The sequence below is a fragment of the Choloepus didactylus genome, chromosome 8 (genome assembly GCF_015220235.1).
Source record: "Choloepus didactylus isolate mChoDid1 chromosome 8, mChoDid1.pri, whole genome shotgun sequence".
Lineage (NCBI taxonomy): Eukaryota > Metazoa > Chordata > Mammalia > Pilosa > Megalonychidae > Choloepus > Choloepus didactylus.
This window is the reverse complement of record NC_051314.1, coordinates 28,059,751-28,080,340: the sequence shown is the minus strand read 5'-3', so window position 1 is coordinate 28,080,340 and position 20,590 is coordinate 28,059,751. Positions and strand designations below refer to the sequence as shown.

The 20,590-nt window shown below is 34.8% G+C and overlaps 1 protein-coding gene across 2 annotated transcripts in view; it reads left to right on the top strand.

The window, feature by feature from the left end:
* The window catches only part of UTP20 (UTP20 small subunit processome component), a 116,845-nt gene that overhangs the window by 53,536 nt on the left and 42,719 nt on the right, over positions 1 to 20,590 (top strand). For both annotated transcript variants that reach the window (XM_037846286.1, XM_037846285.1), the window contains exons 23-29: positions 469 to 559; positions 1,623 to 1,708; positions 2,298 to 2,423; positions 8,081 to 8,247; positions 9,843 to 10,051; positions 14,959 to 15,102; positions 15,841 to 15,920. In XM_037846286.1, coding sequence (XP_037702214.1) covers positions 469 to 559; positions 1,623 to 1,708; positions 2,298 to 2,423; positions 8,081 to 8,247; positions 9,843 to 10,051; positions 14,959 to 15,102; positions 15,841 to 15,920 — 903 coding nt within the window. The remainder of the gene's footprint in view (positions 1 to 468; positions 560 to 1,622; positions 1,709 to 2,297; positions 2,424 to 8,080; positions 8,248 to 9,842; positions 10,052 to 14,958; positions 15,103 to 15,840; positions 15,921 to 20,590) is intronic.

Sequence of the window (20,590 nt, the reverse complement as noted above, 5' to 3'; positions counted from 1 at the left end):
GACTGAGACCCTGAGACATTAATGAAGTAACTGTCCCCAAAGTCACAGCTGAGAATGACAGTCAGGCCATGCAGCTTGTGTTCTCCCTCTCCTCACTTCTGCCTACTCATGTCCTGCAAATAGACAAAATCTCTTCAACAGTTTATTCATTCAGACTTTTTAAAAGTTCTATAAATCCTACAGATTAGACACACAGAACAGTTTTCTCAGTGTTTTTAAAGACTCTTACAGTTTATGGATTGGAAGTCAGACAAGTAAATGCAGTAGAAGCTCCCTCCTCAATCTATTTTAGTAGGTAATGAATTTGCTCGACTTTTGACCACTCTTACCTCTTCTTGGACCTCTGTTGCTTGGCATCGGGATAGTCAGGGTGTTTGGAGTACTTGACAGATTAAAATTGATGGGTAATCATCTTGAGAAAATCATCTCTATTCTATAACACCCTCTTTCTGTTTCATTTTTGTTTAGGCAATTGATTGCTCATTTACAAGTTTTCTCTAAATTTTCTAATCCACGGGCCTTATATCTGGAATCCAAATTATATGAGCTGTATCTTCAGGTAACTAAAATAAATTCTTCTCAATACAATTCTTTGTGAACTTTTCTTTATTATTTTCTTTGCCAGAATAATTTTTAGGTTTTCAATGGTTGTTTGTTGAATTGAGTTAACTCCTTATACAGGGTCTATGACTCCATTTGTAGTATGGAAAAAAAGTTTTTTTTTTTAAGTTTCACTAATTTTTTTAAACAATTTTAGACAGTGCTAATTTAGTTAATTTGGAAGGCATTTCAGGTGACTGCACATTGAGTGTAGCAAAGCATTAATTTTAACATGAGAATTTGCTTTTAGAAGGGCATGAAGTTGTGTCAACAGCAATTGGCTACTTTTCCCTCCTAGTTAAGTCTGCTTTCATGGAAAGTGTGGGATTTCAGGCTCTGTTATGTTAGATTAAGTGAAAGCAGAGTTGGAATGATAGTCTGTTGCAGTCGCAAGGTATGACCCCGAGTTCCAAAAAAGTTTGCCAAGCAAATTTAATGTTGGAAGCATGGAAATAAGCTTTATTTATAATTCTAAATCAGAAATGCAATTTTATTTTTCATTTGGATGTTTTTAGATTTAACTTACATCATTTCAGCAGAATTTGTTCATATTCTGTCCATAATTCAGCTGTATACCTTGCTTATATAGACAGAGCTCAAAAGTCTTAGTTGTCCATAGCAGGTAAAATTCTGAACTGAATATTCAGAAAATCCTCAGAGCTAGGTCTTCTGTCCTGACCTCAGATTGTCTGCTGTAACCTTCACAGCATTATCAGGAATTTTCCTCATTGCCTGACCAGCCTAGTTGGTTTAAATCCAGACAGAGAGTTGGCTGTGGCCAAAAGACTGATTAGACCTGAGGGTCTAGTGTGTGAGGTGAAGGCTTCAAATTTTATTTCCATTGTTTTTTCTTTCCTTTACCTGCAGGAAAATGTAAACCTTTTATCAGAAATAGCTTAAACTCTTATCTAAAAACTTAGATTTAAAAAAATCTGATTTAACAAATTAACACAAGTAAATTGCTATCCATATTATGCATGTATGTTAACTTTATTAATTTATTTTATAAATATCACTCTTAGTTGTTGCTACATCAAGATCAAACAGTTCAAAAAATAACCCTGGATTGCATAATGACATATAAACATCCACATATCCTCCCTTACAGGTAAGTTATTTGATGCTAAAGAAATACTATTTCTTGGCTGATTTTTGTTCCTCTTTTTGAGGTCCGCTTCTAAAATAATTTCTTTAAGCCCTGGGAAATTTCCCTCTTCTGTAAGATAATCATAATGCAATTTCTGAGCAAAAAATAAAAACTGGAAGTATATTCACTTAAGAGTGGTTCTCCGTAGATAATAAAGTAGAAAAATATGTGTTGAGAAGGTTACATCATTTTTCTCTCCTTGCTAATATTATCCTATAATGTCTTGGGACTCATAATCACTTAATCACTTAAGGAATCATAATCACTCTAAGAACTGAAGAAAGCTTTTGTATCATTCTTTTTTAAACAACTAAATTAACTAAATAGCTAAGTATAATCCCTTATAATACCTTTTACCTTTTTAATTTTGAAAACCTGTCATTTTGGAAAATATTTTTTGTGAGGATATTCTTTTGTAAGTAGACATCAACCACAATATGGACTACTTTTTACTACCTTATTTTAGTTAACCATTTCACTCTTCGCTTGCATTTTCAAAAAATACAGTTCATTATTAAATGATGATTTGTACCATATTCTCTTTTTAAAGGGAAAACTTACAAAGATTGCTTGAAGATAGAAGCTTTAAGGAAGAGATAGTGCATTTTAGCATTTCAGAAGATAATACAGTAGTGAAAACAGCCCACCGAGCAGATCTGTTTCCTATTCTGATGAGGTATTTATATTATTTAAAAACTGATTTTTAAAAAATTGATCACAAAAATAATTGTGAGTACAGTATTATGATTCTTTGGGCAATTGTAATGAAGTTTTTCATTTTGAGTTTTCTTTTCTGTTTTTTTTTTTTTTTAATCAGAACTTTTGGGCAAGTCAAATTGTTATAAGTACTTTTGATTTAGACTATTTTGTCCCTAACATGAAGAAAAATCTTGCTATGGTATTATTTTAACAGCAATGTTAAAATTAAATCCAATATTTCCCTAGATTTTACTGTTGAGAAATAGTAAAAATAATTCGGTTTCAAAATATTGGGTATTATTTAATGATATTGCTCTTTTCATTACACATGGTGAAACACAAAAACAATCTGTTAATAATCCAAAAATCGTATTTGCTGGTTGCAAAGAAAAACAAAACTCGGACCTTTTAGCTCACCAGCTTTGAAGTGATAGGAATTGGAAAGATCCCAGGACTGGGATTTATTTTTTTTTTTTATTTTTCATTTTTTTATTTTTTTAAATTAATAATTCAATTTTATTGAGATGTATTCACATACCATATAGTCATACAAAGCATACAATCAGTTGTTCACAGTACCACCATATAGTTGTACATCCATCACCAAAATTAATTTTTGAACTTTTGCATTACCGTACACACAAAAGTGACAAGAATAAAAATTAAAATGAAAAAGAACAATTAAAGTAAAAAAGATCATTGGGTGCTTTTTTTTTTTTTTTTTTGCCTCCGTTTTTCTATTCATGCATCCATACACTGGACAAAGGGAAGTGTGATCCACATGGTTTCCCAATCACATTGTCACCCCTCATAAGCTACATTTTTATACAATCACCTTCAAGATTCAAGGGTTCTGGGTTGTAGTTTGATAGTTTCAGGTATTTACTGCTAGCTATTCCAATTCATTAGAACGTAAAAAGGGTTATCTATATTGTGCATAAGAGTGCCCACCAGAGTGATCTCTCGGCTCCTTTTGGAATCTCTCAGCCACTGAAACTTATTTCATTTCATTTCACATACCCCTTTGGTCAAGAAGATGTTCTCCATCCCACGATGCCAGGTCCAGATTCCTCCCTGGGAGTCATATTCCATGCTGTCAGGGGTATTTACACCCCTGGGTGTCAGATCCCACGTAGGGGGGAAGGCAGTTATTTCATCTCCAATTTGCCTTAGCTAGAGAGAGAGGGCCACATCTGAGCAACAAAGAGGCATTCGGGAGGAGGCTCTTAAGGCCCAAGGCTGGGATTTAAAAGACCTTTGCTTGTCATCCAGCCCTGGCAACCACATGATTGTATAAGTTGGGGCATGCCTTTTAAACTCATTGGGCTTCAGTTCCCTTAACTGGAGCTGAATCAGATATTCTCTGGGTCCCCTGTCAGCTCTGATCTGATGTCTATTTGATTCTGTTTATAGCTTGCATTAGGAAGTTTGCTATAATGGGCATAAAAATATTTGAATGAATGAATGAATCAGTATATAAAGTAACGATTATTAGTGCATTACAGGCACAATAAAAATGGAAAACAGAAATCGCCTTATCCCAGCACTCAAAAATAACCTTATGGTCTGTCAAAATAAAAACAATAGTAAATAGTAAGCATCAGCAACAGTAATAAAATATTCTAAATATCTAAAAGTGAAAAGCAAGTGGTTGTGTGAAGTACAGGGTGGTTGTGTTAAATACAAGCTACCCAAAACCATTTGGATATGGTTTTTTAATATGAAATTGTTTTTTAAGAGGAAATTGGGATCCTATGGCATTGAATATTTTATAACCTTTTTCCACTTTTCTCATATGATAATTCATCATATAGATAAGCCATAATTTATTTAATCAAGCCCCTTTTGTTGAACTACTTTTTTGTTATTGTGTTTGTTTTCGTTTTTGTATAATAGATCTTATGTTGAACATCTGTGAATCTTTATATTTATTTGGATCGATTCCTAGAAAGAAAAGTGAAGGATATTTTTAAAGTTTTGATATGTACTGCCAAATTGCTTCTGGAACTATCTTCCTTCTTTTCAACAAAGTTTTATTTTTTTCCATATGAACCTTTGACTTAATCTCTGATGATGTCCTTAGAATAGATTTCTGGAAGGGAGACAGTCAGTGACGGATGGATGTTCTGATACAAATTGTGCAGTGTTCCCACCAGCAGTGTGAGAGGATGCCTGTCTTCCCCCACTGTTCCAGTTTCCCCACATGGTTCCAACGCTGGCTATTGCTGACTGTTGTTGCTGTTATTGTTATTTGCTTGTTTTAATTCTTTCTAGTTTGTTAGTGAAGAAAGGTATCATATCATATCACTTCACATTTTTTAAATTGCTAGTGAAGATGACTTTTTAAAAAGATTGTTGGTCATTTATGTTTCTTTTCTCATGGATTGCCTTTTTATGTCTGAGCATTTTCATTTTCTGAAACAGATAAATGATATTCCTGTCTGATTTCTTCTTCTTCTTCATGTTTTAATTTGATTCTTTTATTCATCTGGAATTTATTTTGATATATGAAATGAAAAAAGGGACCAAACCTAATTTTTTTTTTCTAAATAGTTATCCAGTTATCTCAACACCATTTATTGAAGAAAAACAAAGCAAAACATCCTTTTTTTCTGTATTGACTCAGAAGTCACTTTTAATAGGCACTAAATATTTATGTATAATTTAGTCTGTGTATAGGGGTTTATAATGCTGTTTGATTAATCTGTTTGTCCTGTTTCAATTTTATGTGGTTTTGTTTGTAATAATAATAGTAATAAAAGACTTAAATGTATTTCTGTATGTATCAGAAGAAGTCATGTCCTTAATCCTTTCCAAAATATTCTAGATGAACTTCTGAACATTTACTCAGGCTCTGCCAAAAAAAAAAAAAAAAAAAAAATCCCTTCTTGATTTGGGGAGAAATTACATTAGTATGTTCCTTCATTTATTCAAGTCTGTCTTTCTTTTTTAAGTGTTAAAGTAAAATTTTTTAGTTTTAGTTTTTTTGGCTTTTTATTTTATTCCTGCATTTTGCTATTGTAGATGGAATTTTTCCCTCTTTTTATTTTTTAACTTATTTTTGCTACATAACTAATTATTTATGAAAGCTGTTGATTATAAAACTTCTTTATTATTTTTAATAGTTTTAATTGGATTTTCTTGTACTTTCTAGGTAGGATAAAATCATAATAGTAAATAATGGTCATTAGGGATGGTATCAGTCCCCTGTTTAAAAAACTCTTGGCTGTCCCATTTTATCCAGAATTAAATGGAAAGTCCTTACTGCTCCCAAAGGCCTGATAGGATCTAGCCCCAGACTACCTCTCTGAACAACCATGTCTCTCCACATTTACCACCTTCCTCACTCTGCTTCTGCCATAGTGGCCTTTTTGTTCCTCAGATAGGCAGACATGCCTCTGAGTCCACTTCATAGCCTTTATTCTTGCTCAGGTCTCTGCCTGGTACAAGGACAGCTAACTCCTCTTCTTTTGTGTCTGAGCTCAGATGTCACATTGTCAGAGGTGCCTCCCTTGACCTCTTTATGTAAATTTTTTTCTCCTAAACTCAATATGTTGCTTTATTTTTCTTTACAGTATTGATCCAACATAATCTCTTTCTTATTGTTTTTCCCCCCTGCTAGAAGATAAACTGAAAAGCCTGTAATAAATATTGGCAAATTAATTTTGTGTTCTCTTTTATCATATTAAACCTCTTCTTTCTTTTTTTAAATCTATTTGCTGCATAGCCTAGAAGAATTAACTGTGATGCTAGAGCTGGTGGCTGTCCTTTTCTTGTTACTGGATTTTAACAGTAATATTTCTAGAGTAGCAGTTTTTAAGGTGTTGTTTCAAGTGAAAATTAGAGTTTTGGAAGACATTTTTCTGCCATTGTGAATTTGACAGTTCCCATTACTCAAAAGACTTTTCTGATGAGATAGTGATATTAACAAACATTAATGAATGAATTTTTTTATTTATAATGAAATGTGTCAACATTTGACAGATATTGATAACTCAGTGAGCCAATATTTTCCAAATAACCAATGCGTGTTGCATAATCATGTATGAGTAAAAGATCCATTCAAAGTATAAGGTAGACAAATGATTTTAATGTAATAGAATTCAGAAAGTTTATTTACACGGTTTCAAATTCCGCACTGCAACCTAGCCTTTAAGAAACTATCACTCCTTGAGTTTTGGTGTGGTATCAAAGTAGAATGTCTATAATTACCTGAAAAGTTTATTAGACTGTTTCTCCCTTCTCCAACTACATATTGTATATAAGGCTGGATTTTCTTTAACCACAATATATTATAACAGATTGAATGCAGAAGCAAATATAAGAATCCAGTTATCTTCCATCAAGCCAGACAATAAAGAAATTTTCAAATAAATAAAATAAATAGTTAAATAAATAAGAGAGACTATGCTACTAGTCTCACTAATAGGGAGAGAGGGGTTGGAAAATATAATTATTTTTCATTAAATATATGTTATTTATGTTAACATGTAAGAGACTTATTTTTTAAATAAATTAATAAATCCATATATTTTTTTCAGTTCTTCAGTTTTAATTTCTATTATGGTAAATAGTGATAGATAAAACCCACATAAACAGAAGCTCTTTTGGGCCTCAATAATTTATCCTAATATCAAAAAGGAAGTAATGTCTGAATTTTAAATGTTAAATTAAAAGTTTTATCATGTTAGGAAAGTTGCTTCTATTACTGGGTTTTTAGAATTTTATCAAGAATGGATATTGAATTTTACCTAAATGCCTATTAGACATGTATTAAAATGATCCTAACTTTTCTATGACCCATTGATCTTTATTAATGTAATAGATTTTACTAATGACTCTTACATTCCTGGGATAATCCTTATTTGGTTTTAATATTGTTTTAATGCAGTGGGATATTGTGTTTAGGAATGTTGTGTTTTATGTTTATGAGTAAGATTTGTATTTAGTTTTATTTTTGTTCATTGACCCATCTCAATGTTATGATTATCCTACCTTCATAAATGAAGGACTTTTTCCTTCTTTCACTCTGCTATGAAATTTTATTAGATGGAAATTATTTTTTCCTTGAAGGTTTAGAAAACTCACTTATAAAACCGTATGAGTGCCGTGTTTTACAGCAACTATTGGTCTATTCAGGTTTTCTTACTCTAAAGCTTTTATGCTAAGTTATTTTTTAAAAATATTTTCCCATAAAATTACCCATTTAATTGAAATCTTTCCCTTTTATAGCTTATAGTTGTATTCGCTAGTTTTATGTCGTTTGAATCTATATGTTCACATCATTTTCTTTCATTAGACTTCCTTTGTCTTGCCTATTTTGTTGCTTTTTTCCTCCAGCAAAGTACCACCTGCTGGCTTTATCAACTCCACTGCTTTTCTGTTTCTAGTATATTAATTTCTGGTCTTTGTCTTTACTATGTTATGTTCTTCTACTTGCTTCTCTTAGTTTTGTTTTGTTGTTTTTTTAACTTCCTATGTTAGATATCTAAGTTCTGTTTTCATTTTTCCTTGCTTTATAATAAACCCAATTAAATCTGAGTTGCTATTCTAGCCTTTTAGAAAAAAATAAAACAACTAGTATTATGTTTTGAAATTAACGTGCAACCAAATAACACTCTTCTGACTTTTTAGAATTTTGTATGGACGAATGAAGAACAAGACTGGGAGTAAAACCCAGGGGAAATCTGCTTCAGGCACCCGCATGTCCATTGTTCTGAGGTTCCTCGCAGGGACCCAGCCAGAGGAGATCCAGTTATTCTTAGACCTGCTGTTTGAACCTGTGAAGCACTTCAAAAATGGTAGCTATCCAGGAAAGCCCACCCTGAGTGCCCGTTTTCTGCCGTTGACTTCAGAGCAGGCTTCCTGTGCTCCTGGACATCTTTCTTATAGGGTTGCTTCTCCCAACCTCCATGGTGGTCTTTTTGCTGAAATGAAATTCATCGTAATATTAGATTGGGTTGAGTGAAGCTCACGGTTGAGCTGGGGTTTATAATCCTCTGATTAGAAAATATGTATTTTTTGTTGTGCTTTTGGGCATTTGAAAAAATGGTGAATAGTTAACCATAGACAAAGAATATATTTCTTCTAAGATATTTAAAGCGTGCTGCAAAACAACCTTCACTAGTGATTCATGTCTTGAGTAATGATTTGTTGAATCCTCTGCCAAGTCGAGAATGGAAAAATGAGTAATGACATTCTCTTCCCTCGAGAACCTCACAGTCTAGATGAGGTGGATGTAACAGTGTACAATGAACTACAGTGCTCTGTGGTATGCAATGTTAGTAATTACTACTAATAATTATTAATAATTTATTGGGTGCTTCCTTCATGCCTGATGTTATGAGGGGCCACTGTACATACAACTCAGTTGATCCTCAGCCACAGCCACCCAAGGTATCATTACTTGATTGTCCTCATTTTATAGATGAGGAAACTGAGGCTTAGAGAGATAAGTATTTTTGCCCATGGCCAATCATCTAGAAAGTAATAGAATTCAGACTGAACCCAGATCTTTCTGACAACAAAATCTCTGTTCTAGTCCCATAATTGCTTTGTGTTAGTGAAGTTTAGATATTTATTTATAGGGTAGTTGTGTTGGGTTTGTCTTGTGTTTTTTCTATGACAACGGATCTACCTGTTTCATAGGTTGTCATTTAATGTAATATTGCCCTGTGAAGGAAGGTGGCTTTAATGAATACGTAAGTTTTCATTTAGTTGCAATAGCCCCCTTATAGGAGGGTAAATGTAAATGGTACCCTTATGGACAGACCATTTAGGTACTTGAATTAGTAAGCAATCGATCTGTTGCCAGATGGTTTAAAGTAAAGCTCAAAGCAATAATAATTCAAGTCTTGCAAGTAATTCTGAAATCAGTATGCCTGTTTATAAGGGACTGTTGTTTTATGAATTCACGAGTGGGCTACAAGAGAAATAAAACATTTGATTCTCAGCCTCCAAGGAGCTTATGATGTAGCAAACCATTGTCTGAAACTGCCAAACTCAGCACATAGCTCAGTAAAAGCAGAGCATGAAAACAATTTATGGGAAGTTGCCAGGTGGAATAAAAGACTTAGTCACTCTGTTTTGAAAGAATGTTATAAATAGGATGAGAATCGTGCTTAGAGACTTAATGCTGGCACAAGTTTCTCATCCTTCTTTATTCCACAGTTTCCTCATCTATAAAATGGGAATAGCAAAACCTGCCTTGCCTCAGTCTTAGTAGCTCATTGACTATTGGTAAGAATCAAAGAAGATAATATATGCAGAATTAACTCTAAAGCATTATAAAAATAAAAAAATACTCTATTATTGAGAGAAATTGAAAGGGAGCTATAATTATTAGTAGTCACATTTTAGTATTTCTCTTTGCATGATATCTCTGTTCTTTCACTAGGAGAGTGCCATTCTGCAGTCATTCAAGCAGTAGAAGATTTGGATTTGTCTAAAGTTCTTCCTTTGGGTCGTCAGCACGGTATCTTAAATAGCCTTGAAATAGTTTTGAAGAATATCAGTCATTTGATCAGTGCGTACTTACCAAAGATTTTGCAGATTTTGCTCTGCATGACAGCAGCCGTATCACACATCCTTGACCAACGAGAAAAGGTGAGCGTTTTACTGTAAATGCTTTCTTATTGGGCTGATATGAATCCATTTCACTTGGGAATTGGGTTGGGACCTGAATTACTAACCTCCTTCCAGACAAAATCGTTTCATAACCTTTTGAAAGTATTTTTTTAAAACTTCTTTAAAACTTTAAAATTTCTTTAAAACTTCTTCCACATATGGGGATCTGCATTGTTATATATATTTATATACAGCAAGTAGAAAATACAGATTGCATCAAGTGATATTTATTTAAACAGGAAATAGAATAGTAGAGTGTATGGATGGATTCTGTCTTTATCTATTAGACACTAAAGTAGAGGTATATAAGCTGACCTTTCTTAGATTTTAATTCCAAGAGCCTGGAGATGTAGGGCATCTTCCAACCATTATTTATCCAGAATCATTGGGGAGTAAACAGAACAATCTTAACATCATCCTTATTTGGAGAGAATTGCCCAGATTTTCTTTAAAAGGCAAATGCTTGCCTACTGTAGGTGCAGTGTTTTGAATAAAAATAAGCAGCAAAATTGAGCAAGACAAGCCAGCTGGCCAGCTGCCAAGAGGCTTCACAAGGTGGTGCTCAGTAAATATTTTTTGAATTGTATTCAAGACAATGTGTTTATGTTCTACTGAAACACGGTTTGTGGTCATTAGTATGTTCTTTGGAGTCTAGAAGAACTTACTGTCTATTGACTGAAGGCTTCTTGGGAAATGTGGGACTTGATAAAGCCCTAGACCTGATGATTTCTGCCATTGTCTCTCAGTGAGAAACAGACACGATTTAAATTTGGCTAAAGTTGACTTCATTTGATTTATGGATAAACCCAGGGAATGACCTCTCAAATATGGTCAATATAAAAGCTTTTGGGGGCTATGAATGGATATAAATCTTTAGTAATAAAATAATATTCTCTCATCATCAAGATCCAGAGATTCATAACATACCTTCCATTTTTGTAGGCACCGTAATGTTTCCTTCATTCTTTCATTCATTCCTTCAACAATTTTGAGTCCTACGCACTGGAGATTAAGCAGTGAACAAAACACAAAAATTCCTGTCAATTCATTCATTCAACATGTACTTATGGTGCACCTACTAAGTTCCAGACATTGTTCTAGGTAAAGAATGAAACACATAAGGACTCAGTATCATGGGGAGAAAAATAACAAATGAATATTCAGATAAGAAGAATGATGAATATTCAGATAAGTAGAATAATGGTAGGTTCTTAACAAAGATAAAATAAGGGGTTTCTGCAGATCTCTGAAACACATGCTCTGCGTGGCTATCTCCACTCTGGTACTCTACCTTGTGAATTGTAGCTGCCTTGGCCTCCCCAAACTCCCGACTCCATCTCTTCACCTCAGGGAGATTGCTGGGCTCTACCTGGCTCTTCCTCCCTGCATAAGGCCTAGAAACTCTACAGGCAGTAAGCTGGGGGAAATTAGGGCTTGTTTTTTTCCCTCTCTTGGGGATCACTGTACTCAGCTGCCTAGTGTCTACTGTCTGAAATTCATTGTTTTATATATTTTGTTCAGTTTTTTGATTGCTTAAGAGGGGGAGATAAATCTGGTCCTGTTAATCCATCGTGGCTGGAAGTGGTAAAACCACCCAAATGAAGCAGATAGAACAGCCCTCAGACTGACACAGGCTGGCAGTAGTCCCCATTCCCAGTGGCCAGAGTAGAAGCCCAGTAATACGTGGGGCATGGAAAGGTATTGCCCCAGCAGTGGAGCCATGCTAGCCCTAGGATAAAGGCTGTTCTTGTTCCACCTAACAAAGCTTAAAAGATCAAACATTTTCCAAGTAAATCAACTATATCCCAGAACAAAGCTCAGAAACTTTAAATGACTTAAATGACCAACATAAAATTCACAGTGTCTGGCATTTAGTCAAATATTACAGAATGAGGAAAATTTGACCCATAATGAGAAAAAGAATCAATCGATAGACCCAGAAATAACACAGATAATAGAATTAGCAAAGGACATTAAAACAGCTACTATAAATGTATTTCTTATGTTCAAAAAAGTAGAGAAAAGCATGAGCGTGTTAAGGTGAGACATAGATGATACTCAAATTTAGAAATAAAACAAGTTAATGTGATGGTGACCAAAGTGGGGGTAGATGGGTGCTGTTTTTACTAGGGTGGTCAGGGTCATCTCAAAGGAGGTGATATTTGAGCATACACCTACTCAGCCAGGGGAAGTATGTTTCAGGTAAAGAAAATGATTAGTCTAAAGGCCCTTTGGTGGGACGATCTTGACATCTTCTAAGAACAGACAGAACCTGAAGTGGCAGGAACATAATAAGCAAGAAGAATCATGCAAATCAAAGTCTGAGAGGTAGGTAGGGTGGATCATGTAGGGCTTTATGGGCTGTGATGAATAGCCGGATTTACCTGTATGTGTAATGGGAAACCAAAGAAAGGTTTCAAGGAGGGGAGTGATAAGGTCTGTTGGGTCTGTTGGGTATTTAAAAGAACATTTTGGCTGCTTTGTGGAAAAAGTGGAAGCTGAAAAAGAGGTCTTGGAAAATTCTTTCCCGGTGTCATATAGGAGTTTAAGGTTCATAAGAATTATGTGAGAATTTTAGTTTGTGCCGTACAGAGAGTGATAGTGATTTTATAAATATATTTAATTATGAAAAGTTAGAGGTTTTATAAATCCTCTATAAGACTTTTAAATTTGGGGCTAACTTAGAAGTTACTCAGTAATCTGTCTTACTTCTGAAGAACATTCAGTAACTCAAAGGATCAAAGGATTTATGCAATTTCACAGTTCATTAGTGAGGTGTTAAACTTGTTGACCAATACAAGTGAGCTTTCTTTTTTTTTTTTTTTAATTCTTGGATAAGTCCAAGGAATTCCTTGAGGTGCTATTATGAATTATTGCACAATAATATTACTTAAATGAGTCAAAGTTCTACATTTATGTGTTTGAGCTAAGTTACACATTTACTTTTTTGTGTCTTTTCTAGCTTCCAGGGCATTGACTGATACTGAGATATGTATCATAAGGCTTATTTTTTTGTTTTGTTTTGTTTTGTATTTGTCCATTTAAGCAATAGGGTAACTTGTAAATGTGCATAAACTTAGTTATATCAGCTTTTCTTCTAGGAATTAAAATCTTCTACAATTGCCTGGAATCAGGGCTTTTCTCCAGGTTGTTCAACAGTTATTGCGCAAACAGGGCAGCTGGCACTGTGGTTACAAAAATGAATAGAACATTGCAGATTGTCCTGGGATGGAGGGGAGGCTGGTAGCAGTGGGGGCAGAGTGGGGGGTGTCTTATCTGGTATCATTTTGGTAATATTGGGTTCTTACTTGCTCCCAGGTCCCATGATACTGTGTTTTCTAGTATCAGTACTAATCTTTATCTTTCACCAGATGTAATATAGTTGATTGTGAAAATGTTGCCAGTGGAATTGAAGCAGAAGAGAATGACTTATAACTGTGCCACTATCCTGTACTTGCCTTTCATTTCTTGTGTCCCCATAACTTGTATAATTAAATAATTAGCTAAAAGTAGAGGTACAAACATAATAGATATGTGAGATATCACGATTCCTCAAACTTGCACAGCAAATTGGTGACATTCTTGTTTATATTTTTTTGTATTAAAAATATGAGCTGTTGATCAGGGTATCTGATTTTCATGACACGTAGCTTCCCCTGAAATCATATTAATTTTCTTCATTATATCTTGCCCGTAAGACTTGATCAAATTCATTATATTAGAGGGTTTGTAGAGGGTTTGTGTTGCTTCATAAATTTCAGAATGGTTTTTAGATTTTGATATAGGTAATACTTATGTAGGTCATGTGTAAAAATAAGTAGCCACTTACATATTTAGAGCCCAAAGTATATTAATCAAAGGGGAAGAAAAACTAGGGATTGGATAGTCCTCCTTTTGTTTAGGTTTTACCACACTCTGTGCTTGTGAGAAGTCTCTCTGGGGCCTTTATTTTCTCATCTGCCTGGCCTAAGCCTCTTCCACCTTTAAGATCCAGTGGATATTCTGTCTCTTTCATGAAGCTTTATATACCCTCCTCAAATTTACAGTAATCCATGCCCTATCAGATATTGTTGGTACTTTCAATCTGTCACACAATTTATTGAATTTTCCTTCAGTTAGATTTTAAGTTGAGATCAGGACCATGGCTAGCATGACATTGGACCCATTGTTGGGGGAGGGGGTGCTTAAAAAATGGTTCTGAGCTGGACAAATTGGCGGCATAGTTATGATTTCATATGATTTCATAACTCACAGGGAAGAAGATGCCGGTGGAAGTGGCAATATCTTTTATAAATAAAGGATGCTACTAATTCAGACATACCCTACTCTAGCTGCTATGCATGAGCATACACATACCTGCACAGATCTTATTTTTTTTCCAAAATACAATTTCCATGTTTCCATGTTTTGATGTCTCCCCATTCCTTAATTCAGTTGCCTCATTCTCTTACATCACAAAGTATTCCACTGTAAATTATTTATGGGTCCCCAGACTAATTTTAACAAGAATAATTTAAACTCCTTATTTTCAAAGGTAAAAAAAAAAAGACAAGTGTAACAACAAGAATAAAATAACTTTAATTTGAAAATCAGAATTTTTTCTGAGACAATTTCTTGAATAAGAAGTAAAGCAATGCAAAATACAAAATAGCCACTCTGATTATGATTTTGTTTTTTTCCTAAGGATACTTTAGTGGGATTTTGCTGGGCATTGATAATGGCTCACATCTCACCATTTGAGTTTTTAAGTTTCCACTGTCCCTTCCTGGTTAATGAGAAAAGTATCAGTGTTCCCAAGTGAGTCAGAGCCAAAGTCAACAATTTAATAATGATATTAATGATAAAATATAAACAATACTCTCTAATAGAAGATCTTTGTTTTACAGATACTGCTGAGGTTTATTAACCCCCTGAAAAATTTAAGACGTCTCGGAATCAAAATGGTAACTGATATCTTTTTGGATTGGGAGTCCTATCAGTTCCAAACGGAAGAAATTGATGCCGTGTTTCATGGTGCAGTTTGGCCTCAGGTAAACCTAGACTTTTACATTCTGCCAGGGTACCTTTTGCTTTGTCCTTCATTAATGTCTCTCCACCCACATAGTCGAAAACTCAGACACGAACGCTTGTTCTGCCTTTTCTTTTACATTGAGCCTTTCTTTATTTCTGGACATTTTAGAATATTTTTCTTCGCCTCCACTGCTACCTAAAGCTCAAGAGCTAGTTTTTGCAGTACCTTGGCACTTATACTTAAAGGTTAATTTGAATATGACTCTATCTCTTAAGCAAACGGAGCATAACTTTTGTAGCACCTCACATTTCGTGCCTCTCGCTATTGACATGGGTGAGGGAAAATAAGCAGGTGTTTCTGTTACTTCCTATTTTGGTTTCTGTGGTTGTAACCACTTGGTGATGATAACTGGTGTGGCTGTAGTTAGAAGACTGCAGAATTTGTTCTAGAAAAGATTATTTCTAGCTACTTGAGCTCTCTGTCATTTTTGACCTTTTGAAACCTAAAGTACCTGGTTCTTCTGTTAATTCTTTTCAAGAGTTTAGCAATTCCATTCACCATCTTTGCTAGGTTTTCCTGTGTGGCGGTATTTTGGACTCCTTTATTTTATCCCGTTTCCTTCGAATTTTAATCTCTGTCCCTTGGCTCTTATCTGCTGGGAAGTTTTCTTTTCTTGTTCTGGTTTTTAGTTGTTTTTCTCTCTTTCTGTAAGTCTATATAGATTTGTATTTTGCTCTATTTGTATTTTGTCTCCTAGATCAGCAGACTTGGATCTGAGAGCCAGTACTCTCCTACTCCTCTGCTGAAATTAATTAGTGTCTGGAGCAGAAATGCAAGGTATAACTCCTTCCCCACATCTCCACCCCCTGTTTAAAAAGGGTAGTGTTTTAAACCAAGCAGTTAAAACTTGTCTGGTGAACTAATAATATAGTTTATTGTCTTTTCATACTGTGGAATACTTTAAGTGCAGTTAAAGAGAATAAGACAGTTGAATTAAAACATGGAATTTAAAGCACATATCAAACCACATAGTTAAAGAAATGTAAGTTGTTAAGCAATATGAACAGTAGCAGTATCCATGAAAACTGCACGTGCACGTGTGTGCTTGAAATGAAATAGAAAATGTGTAGAATATGTGAGACGCTGTTAACAATGGTTACCATAAATAGTTGAGGTTTGTGTGGGCCAGAGTAGGAAAGGAGATTTTTCATGATATATCCTTTGGAATGTTTGAGCTATTCATAATGATACGACATATTTTTTTTCAAAGGGTCAAAATAACTTTTTGCAATTTAATATAAATTGAAATTGTAGAAAATATATTACTTCAAAGCTAATGCATTTTTTATGTTGTTCTAGTTTCACTAAACTTTAAAATTAGAAGTATCAGAATCGATAGGGGTATTCTTCCAATGTATGATAATGTTAGCAGCTTGATTTGGCCTGGCAAGGGGAGAGAGGAGTGAGAAGGAGGAACAGAAGGCGAAACAGCATTTCTGCACGCCTGTTTAAAAAGAAAAGCTGATTTATAATTGGCATTCTGTATCTTTTCTCTAGTTCCCACTTTCAATCAGAAAAATTACACAGGCTTTCTAGATTTTCTAGACCATTGTCTTCTATTTGTAAAATTCCAGCTAAATATACACACAGTTGTCATGGTTATAAATCAACATCCTTTTGAGTACATTATGTGCTGTTTACATTACCTTCATTTGCTGACAATTCAGAGATGTGTTACAGACCAAATGCATATTTATTGAGCAGAGTGGAAACCTTTCCTGTGTTGTTTGTCTGAATGATGGAAACAGATGTAAGTTTGCTGTTATCTATTTTGAGGAATGGGAGGTAGAATAAATGAAAAAGTTTATTATTGATTCAGTGATGTTTAAACCTTGGCATTGTTTTTTGCAGAATTGGGATCATACTTGTAACTGGCTTTGATTTTGTTCTTTTTGTACCATCATAACATGAACATTTTCCCATATCATTAAATAGTCTTCAAAAACAAACCAAAAATTTTAACATTGTCCTCCTCAGGAAAACCTGTTTTACTATACTAGTAGGTAGGGCTCTTTTCATTTATTTCCCGAGTCAATAAAGCAATTTCACATCTTGCCTTTATCGCTGAACATTTATAAGCAGCACTGTATAGGTATACTTGAGAAGTGTTTTATAGTGTGTAATTTTTAGGCAAATAAGCCATGAAGGACTTTCATCCAGGAAGACCTTAACAATTGTGAGTCAACTTTGTATTAGCTGGGTCCTAACCAATGGTTTACTTCTACATCCTTGGGTTGCCACTTCATCCCCTTCCTCAATTCCTTTCATTTTTGGTTAGAGGAAATGGGAGCCCATAGCAGTAGTGGAGTTGGGTGACAGAATCTTTTATTTTTCTTTTATATATAATACTCACCTGAAGAAAATCTCTGGAAGAATTGACATCCCTTGGAATCCTTTATAGCAATAGATTTGCAGATGTAGTTGTGGGTGGAAGAATGAATGAATGAATGAATATTTTAGAACCACTTGATAGGAATGTTACTCTTCAATTAAAAAATGAAATTTGATTTTGAAGTATAGTTAGTTTGTACAGTGTTAATCAGATATTAAAAGTTAATACACAGAAGTTTTGTGTTTTACTGTTTATTTGTATAAATGCAATTAGAGCTGCACTATAGCCAAATCTTTAAGCTTCCCAGTAAAGTTGTACTGTCTTTGAGATTAGCTGAACTTGGGACAACAAAATCTTGTTTGCTAGGTAAACTAATCATATAATTTATTGCAACATTCCTGAGGGTTAAGAAAGATGCTATAAATATTTAAGCCAAGACAATCACTGTAAACTGTGACTGTCTCTAGTCACTCTTTCAATAGCTCCTCTGGTTCCAGTCACCATACCCTGTGTGGCTCTGTCTCTTGGTCTTCTGAGGTCTTTCCACTCCCATAAGGCCCCGTCATTCCATATTGCCTTTAATGGACTCATCTATCTTCATACCTTATCTACCTTAAGCTTCCTGAGGACAGAGACCATTTCTCATTTATTGTGTCTTCCTCCACAGAGGGTTATAGCTCTTAATCCACATTTAGTTGATATTTTTTGCATGTTGAATGAGTGCATGAAATTCTTGACTTAGCCATACTCTTGAGCATGGAGCATGCCCAGTGTACTGTGGCACGTTACACTGTTGTTCAAGAAAAACAGCTTCGTCCCTTTAGGGTTGCATTTGAGTTGAATGAGCTGTTGCTAGGATTTTGCTCCTTTCTCTCCTTTTCTGCTTAAAAAATGTAAAGGCAACATACAGCACAGTGGTTAAGGGCACAGGCTCTGAAGCTACCTAAACCTAGCTTTAAATCCTAGCAACACTGTATGTACTTTGGCAACACTGGCCTCTCTGAGCCTCAGTTTTGCCACCTGTAAAATGGAATTAATACCAGTACCTATTTCACTGATTTAAGAGATAATATATGTAAAGTATCTCCCTTGATGCTTGCTTGTACTGTGCCCAATATTTGTTGAACATAAGATGTATGAACATAACTCTTAGAACTTTTTTATATCAGTTCGTCAGGGCCAAGTATGTTAAAGTGCTTGAGCTCTTTTTCTGGAGATGATGACTTTGCTAAAGCCAGACTCTGGGTTCTTCCAGTTTGACCTTCCTACTAATTGTTAGGATTGCATCTCTGGCTGTAAAACCAATATTGGTTTGCCCTTGGCTGGAAAGCCTCTGTTCCACCTGACCTTACCAATGTGTTAGGTGGGAGATTCATATCTTTTGTGTGAGTCTTTCGTTACTGGAGATGGATTTACCCTTTCCCTCTATGAAAATGAATCTAACCTCTGAATGTTACATATCCTCCTGATACAACAAACATTCGTTTGATCTGTACTTCTAACTCCTAGGTTGCAGTACATTGGCTTTTTGGTGAGTATATAAGCATTCACATTCGTTGAAAATCAGCTTGTTTTCAGTAAGTTTCTTTTAGAAAGGACTTATACTTTGGAGTTAGACACCAGTTCAAATCTTAGTGTACCAAAAATCTCAAGAGGAGAGAACACTCCCTAATTCAGTTTATGAAGCTAGCATTAATTATCCTAGCCAGACAAAGACATTACAAGAATAGAAAATAACAGACCAATTTCCTTTAAGAATGTAGATGCAAAAATCCTTTAAAAAAATGCTAGCAACTTGAACCCAATAGTATATTTAAAAAGTTATACACTGTGGCCAAGTGGGATTTAGCCTAGATATGCAAGGGTGGTTTGACCTAAGAAAATCAGTCACTGTAATACACCATGTGACAAAAACGAAGGGGAAAATACCCTGATTATCTCAGTAAATGCAGAAAAGCAATTTGACAGAATTTAACACTCTCTCATGGTTAAAACATTCAGAAAAACAGAAACAGAAGGGAACCTCCTCAACCTGATAAAGGGTATTAATGAGAAACCTAAAACTAACATCACACTCAATCATGAAAACTCTATTTGCAGACGACATGATCCTGTATATAGAAAGTCCAAAGGAATACACAAGAAAACTATTAGAGCTAATAAATGAGTTCAGCAAACTTGTATGGTGTGAGATCAATATGCAAAAAAATCAATTGTATTTCTATACACTAGCAAGGAACAATCCAAAAAAGAAATTAAGAAAACAATTCCATTTACAGTAGCCACTAAAAGAACAAAATATCTACAAATAAATTTATCCAAGGGTGTGAAATACTGTATACACTGAAACTACAAAACACTGCTAAAAAAATTAAAGAAGTCTTAAATATATGGCAACCTTCATGGATTGGAAGACTTAATATAGTTAAGATGAATATCCTATCCAAAGCAATTTACAGATTCAGTGCAGTCCCTGTCACAATTCCAGCAAGTCCTTTGCAGAAAACAAAAAGTTGATCCTCAAATTCATATGGAATTGCAGGGGGCTTCAAATAGCCCAAACAATTTTGAAAAGAAGAACAAAGTTGGAGAACTCAAGGAAAAAAAAATAGTTAGAGGACTCACACTCTGATTTCAAAACTTACTACAAAGCTACTGTCTTAGTTTCCAGACTGCTATGACAAATAGCACTAATTGGATTGGCTAAACAATGGGAGCTTATTGTTGCTGTTTCAGAGGCTGGAAGGCTTGTTTCCTCCTGAGGTCAGTAGCATTCTGGCAGGCTGGCAATCCTTGGGGTTCTCTGGCTTTCCTGTCACATGGTGATGTCCTCTCCTTTTCTCTGCTGGGTTCCAGCTAACATCCAGCTTCTGGCTTCTCCCTGTGGCTTTCTCTATAAGGCCTCCAATAATAGAATTAAGACCCATTCTGGTTTAGTTGGCCACACCTTAACTAAAAATAACATTTTCAAAAGGTCCGATTTACAATGAGTTCACACCCATAGGAATAGTGATTAAGATTGGGAACATATTTTCTTCTGGGTTGCACAGTTCAGGCTACCATAGCTACCTTAATCAAAAAAGTTTGGTACTAGCACAAGGACAGACATATAGAC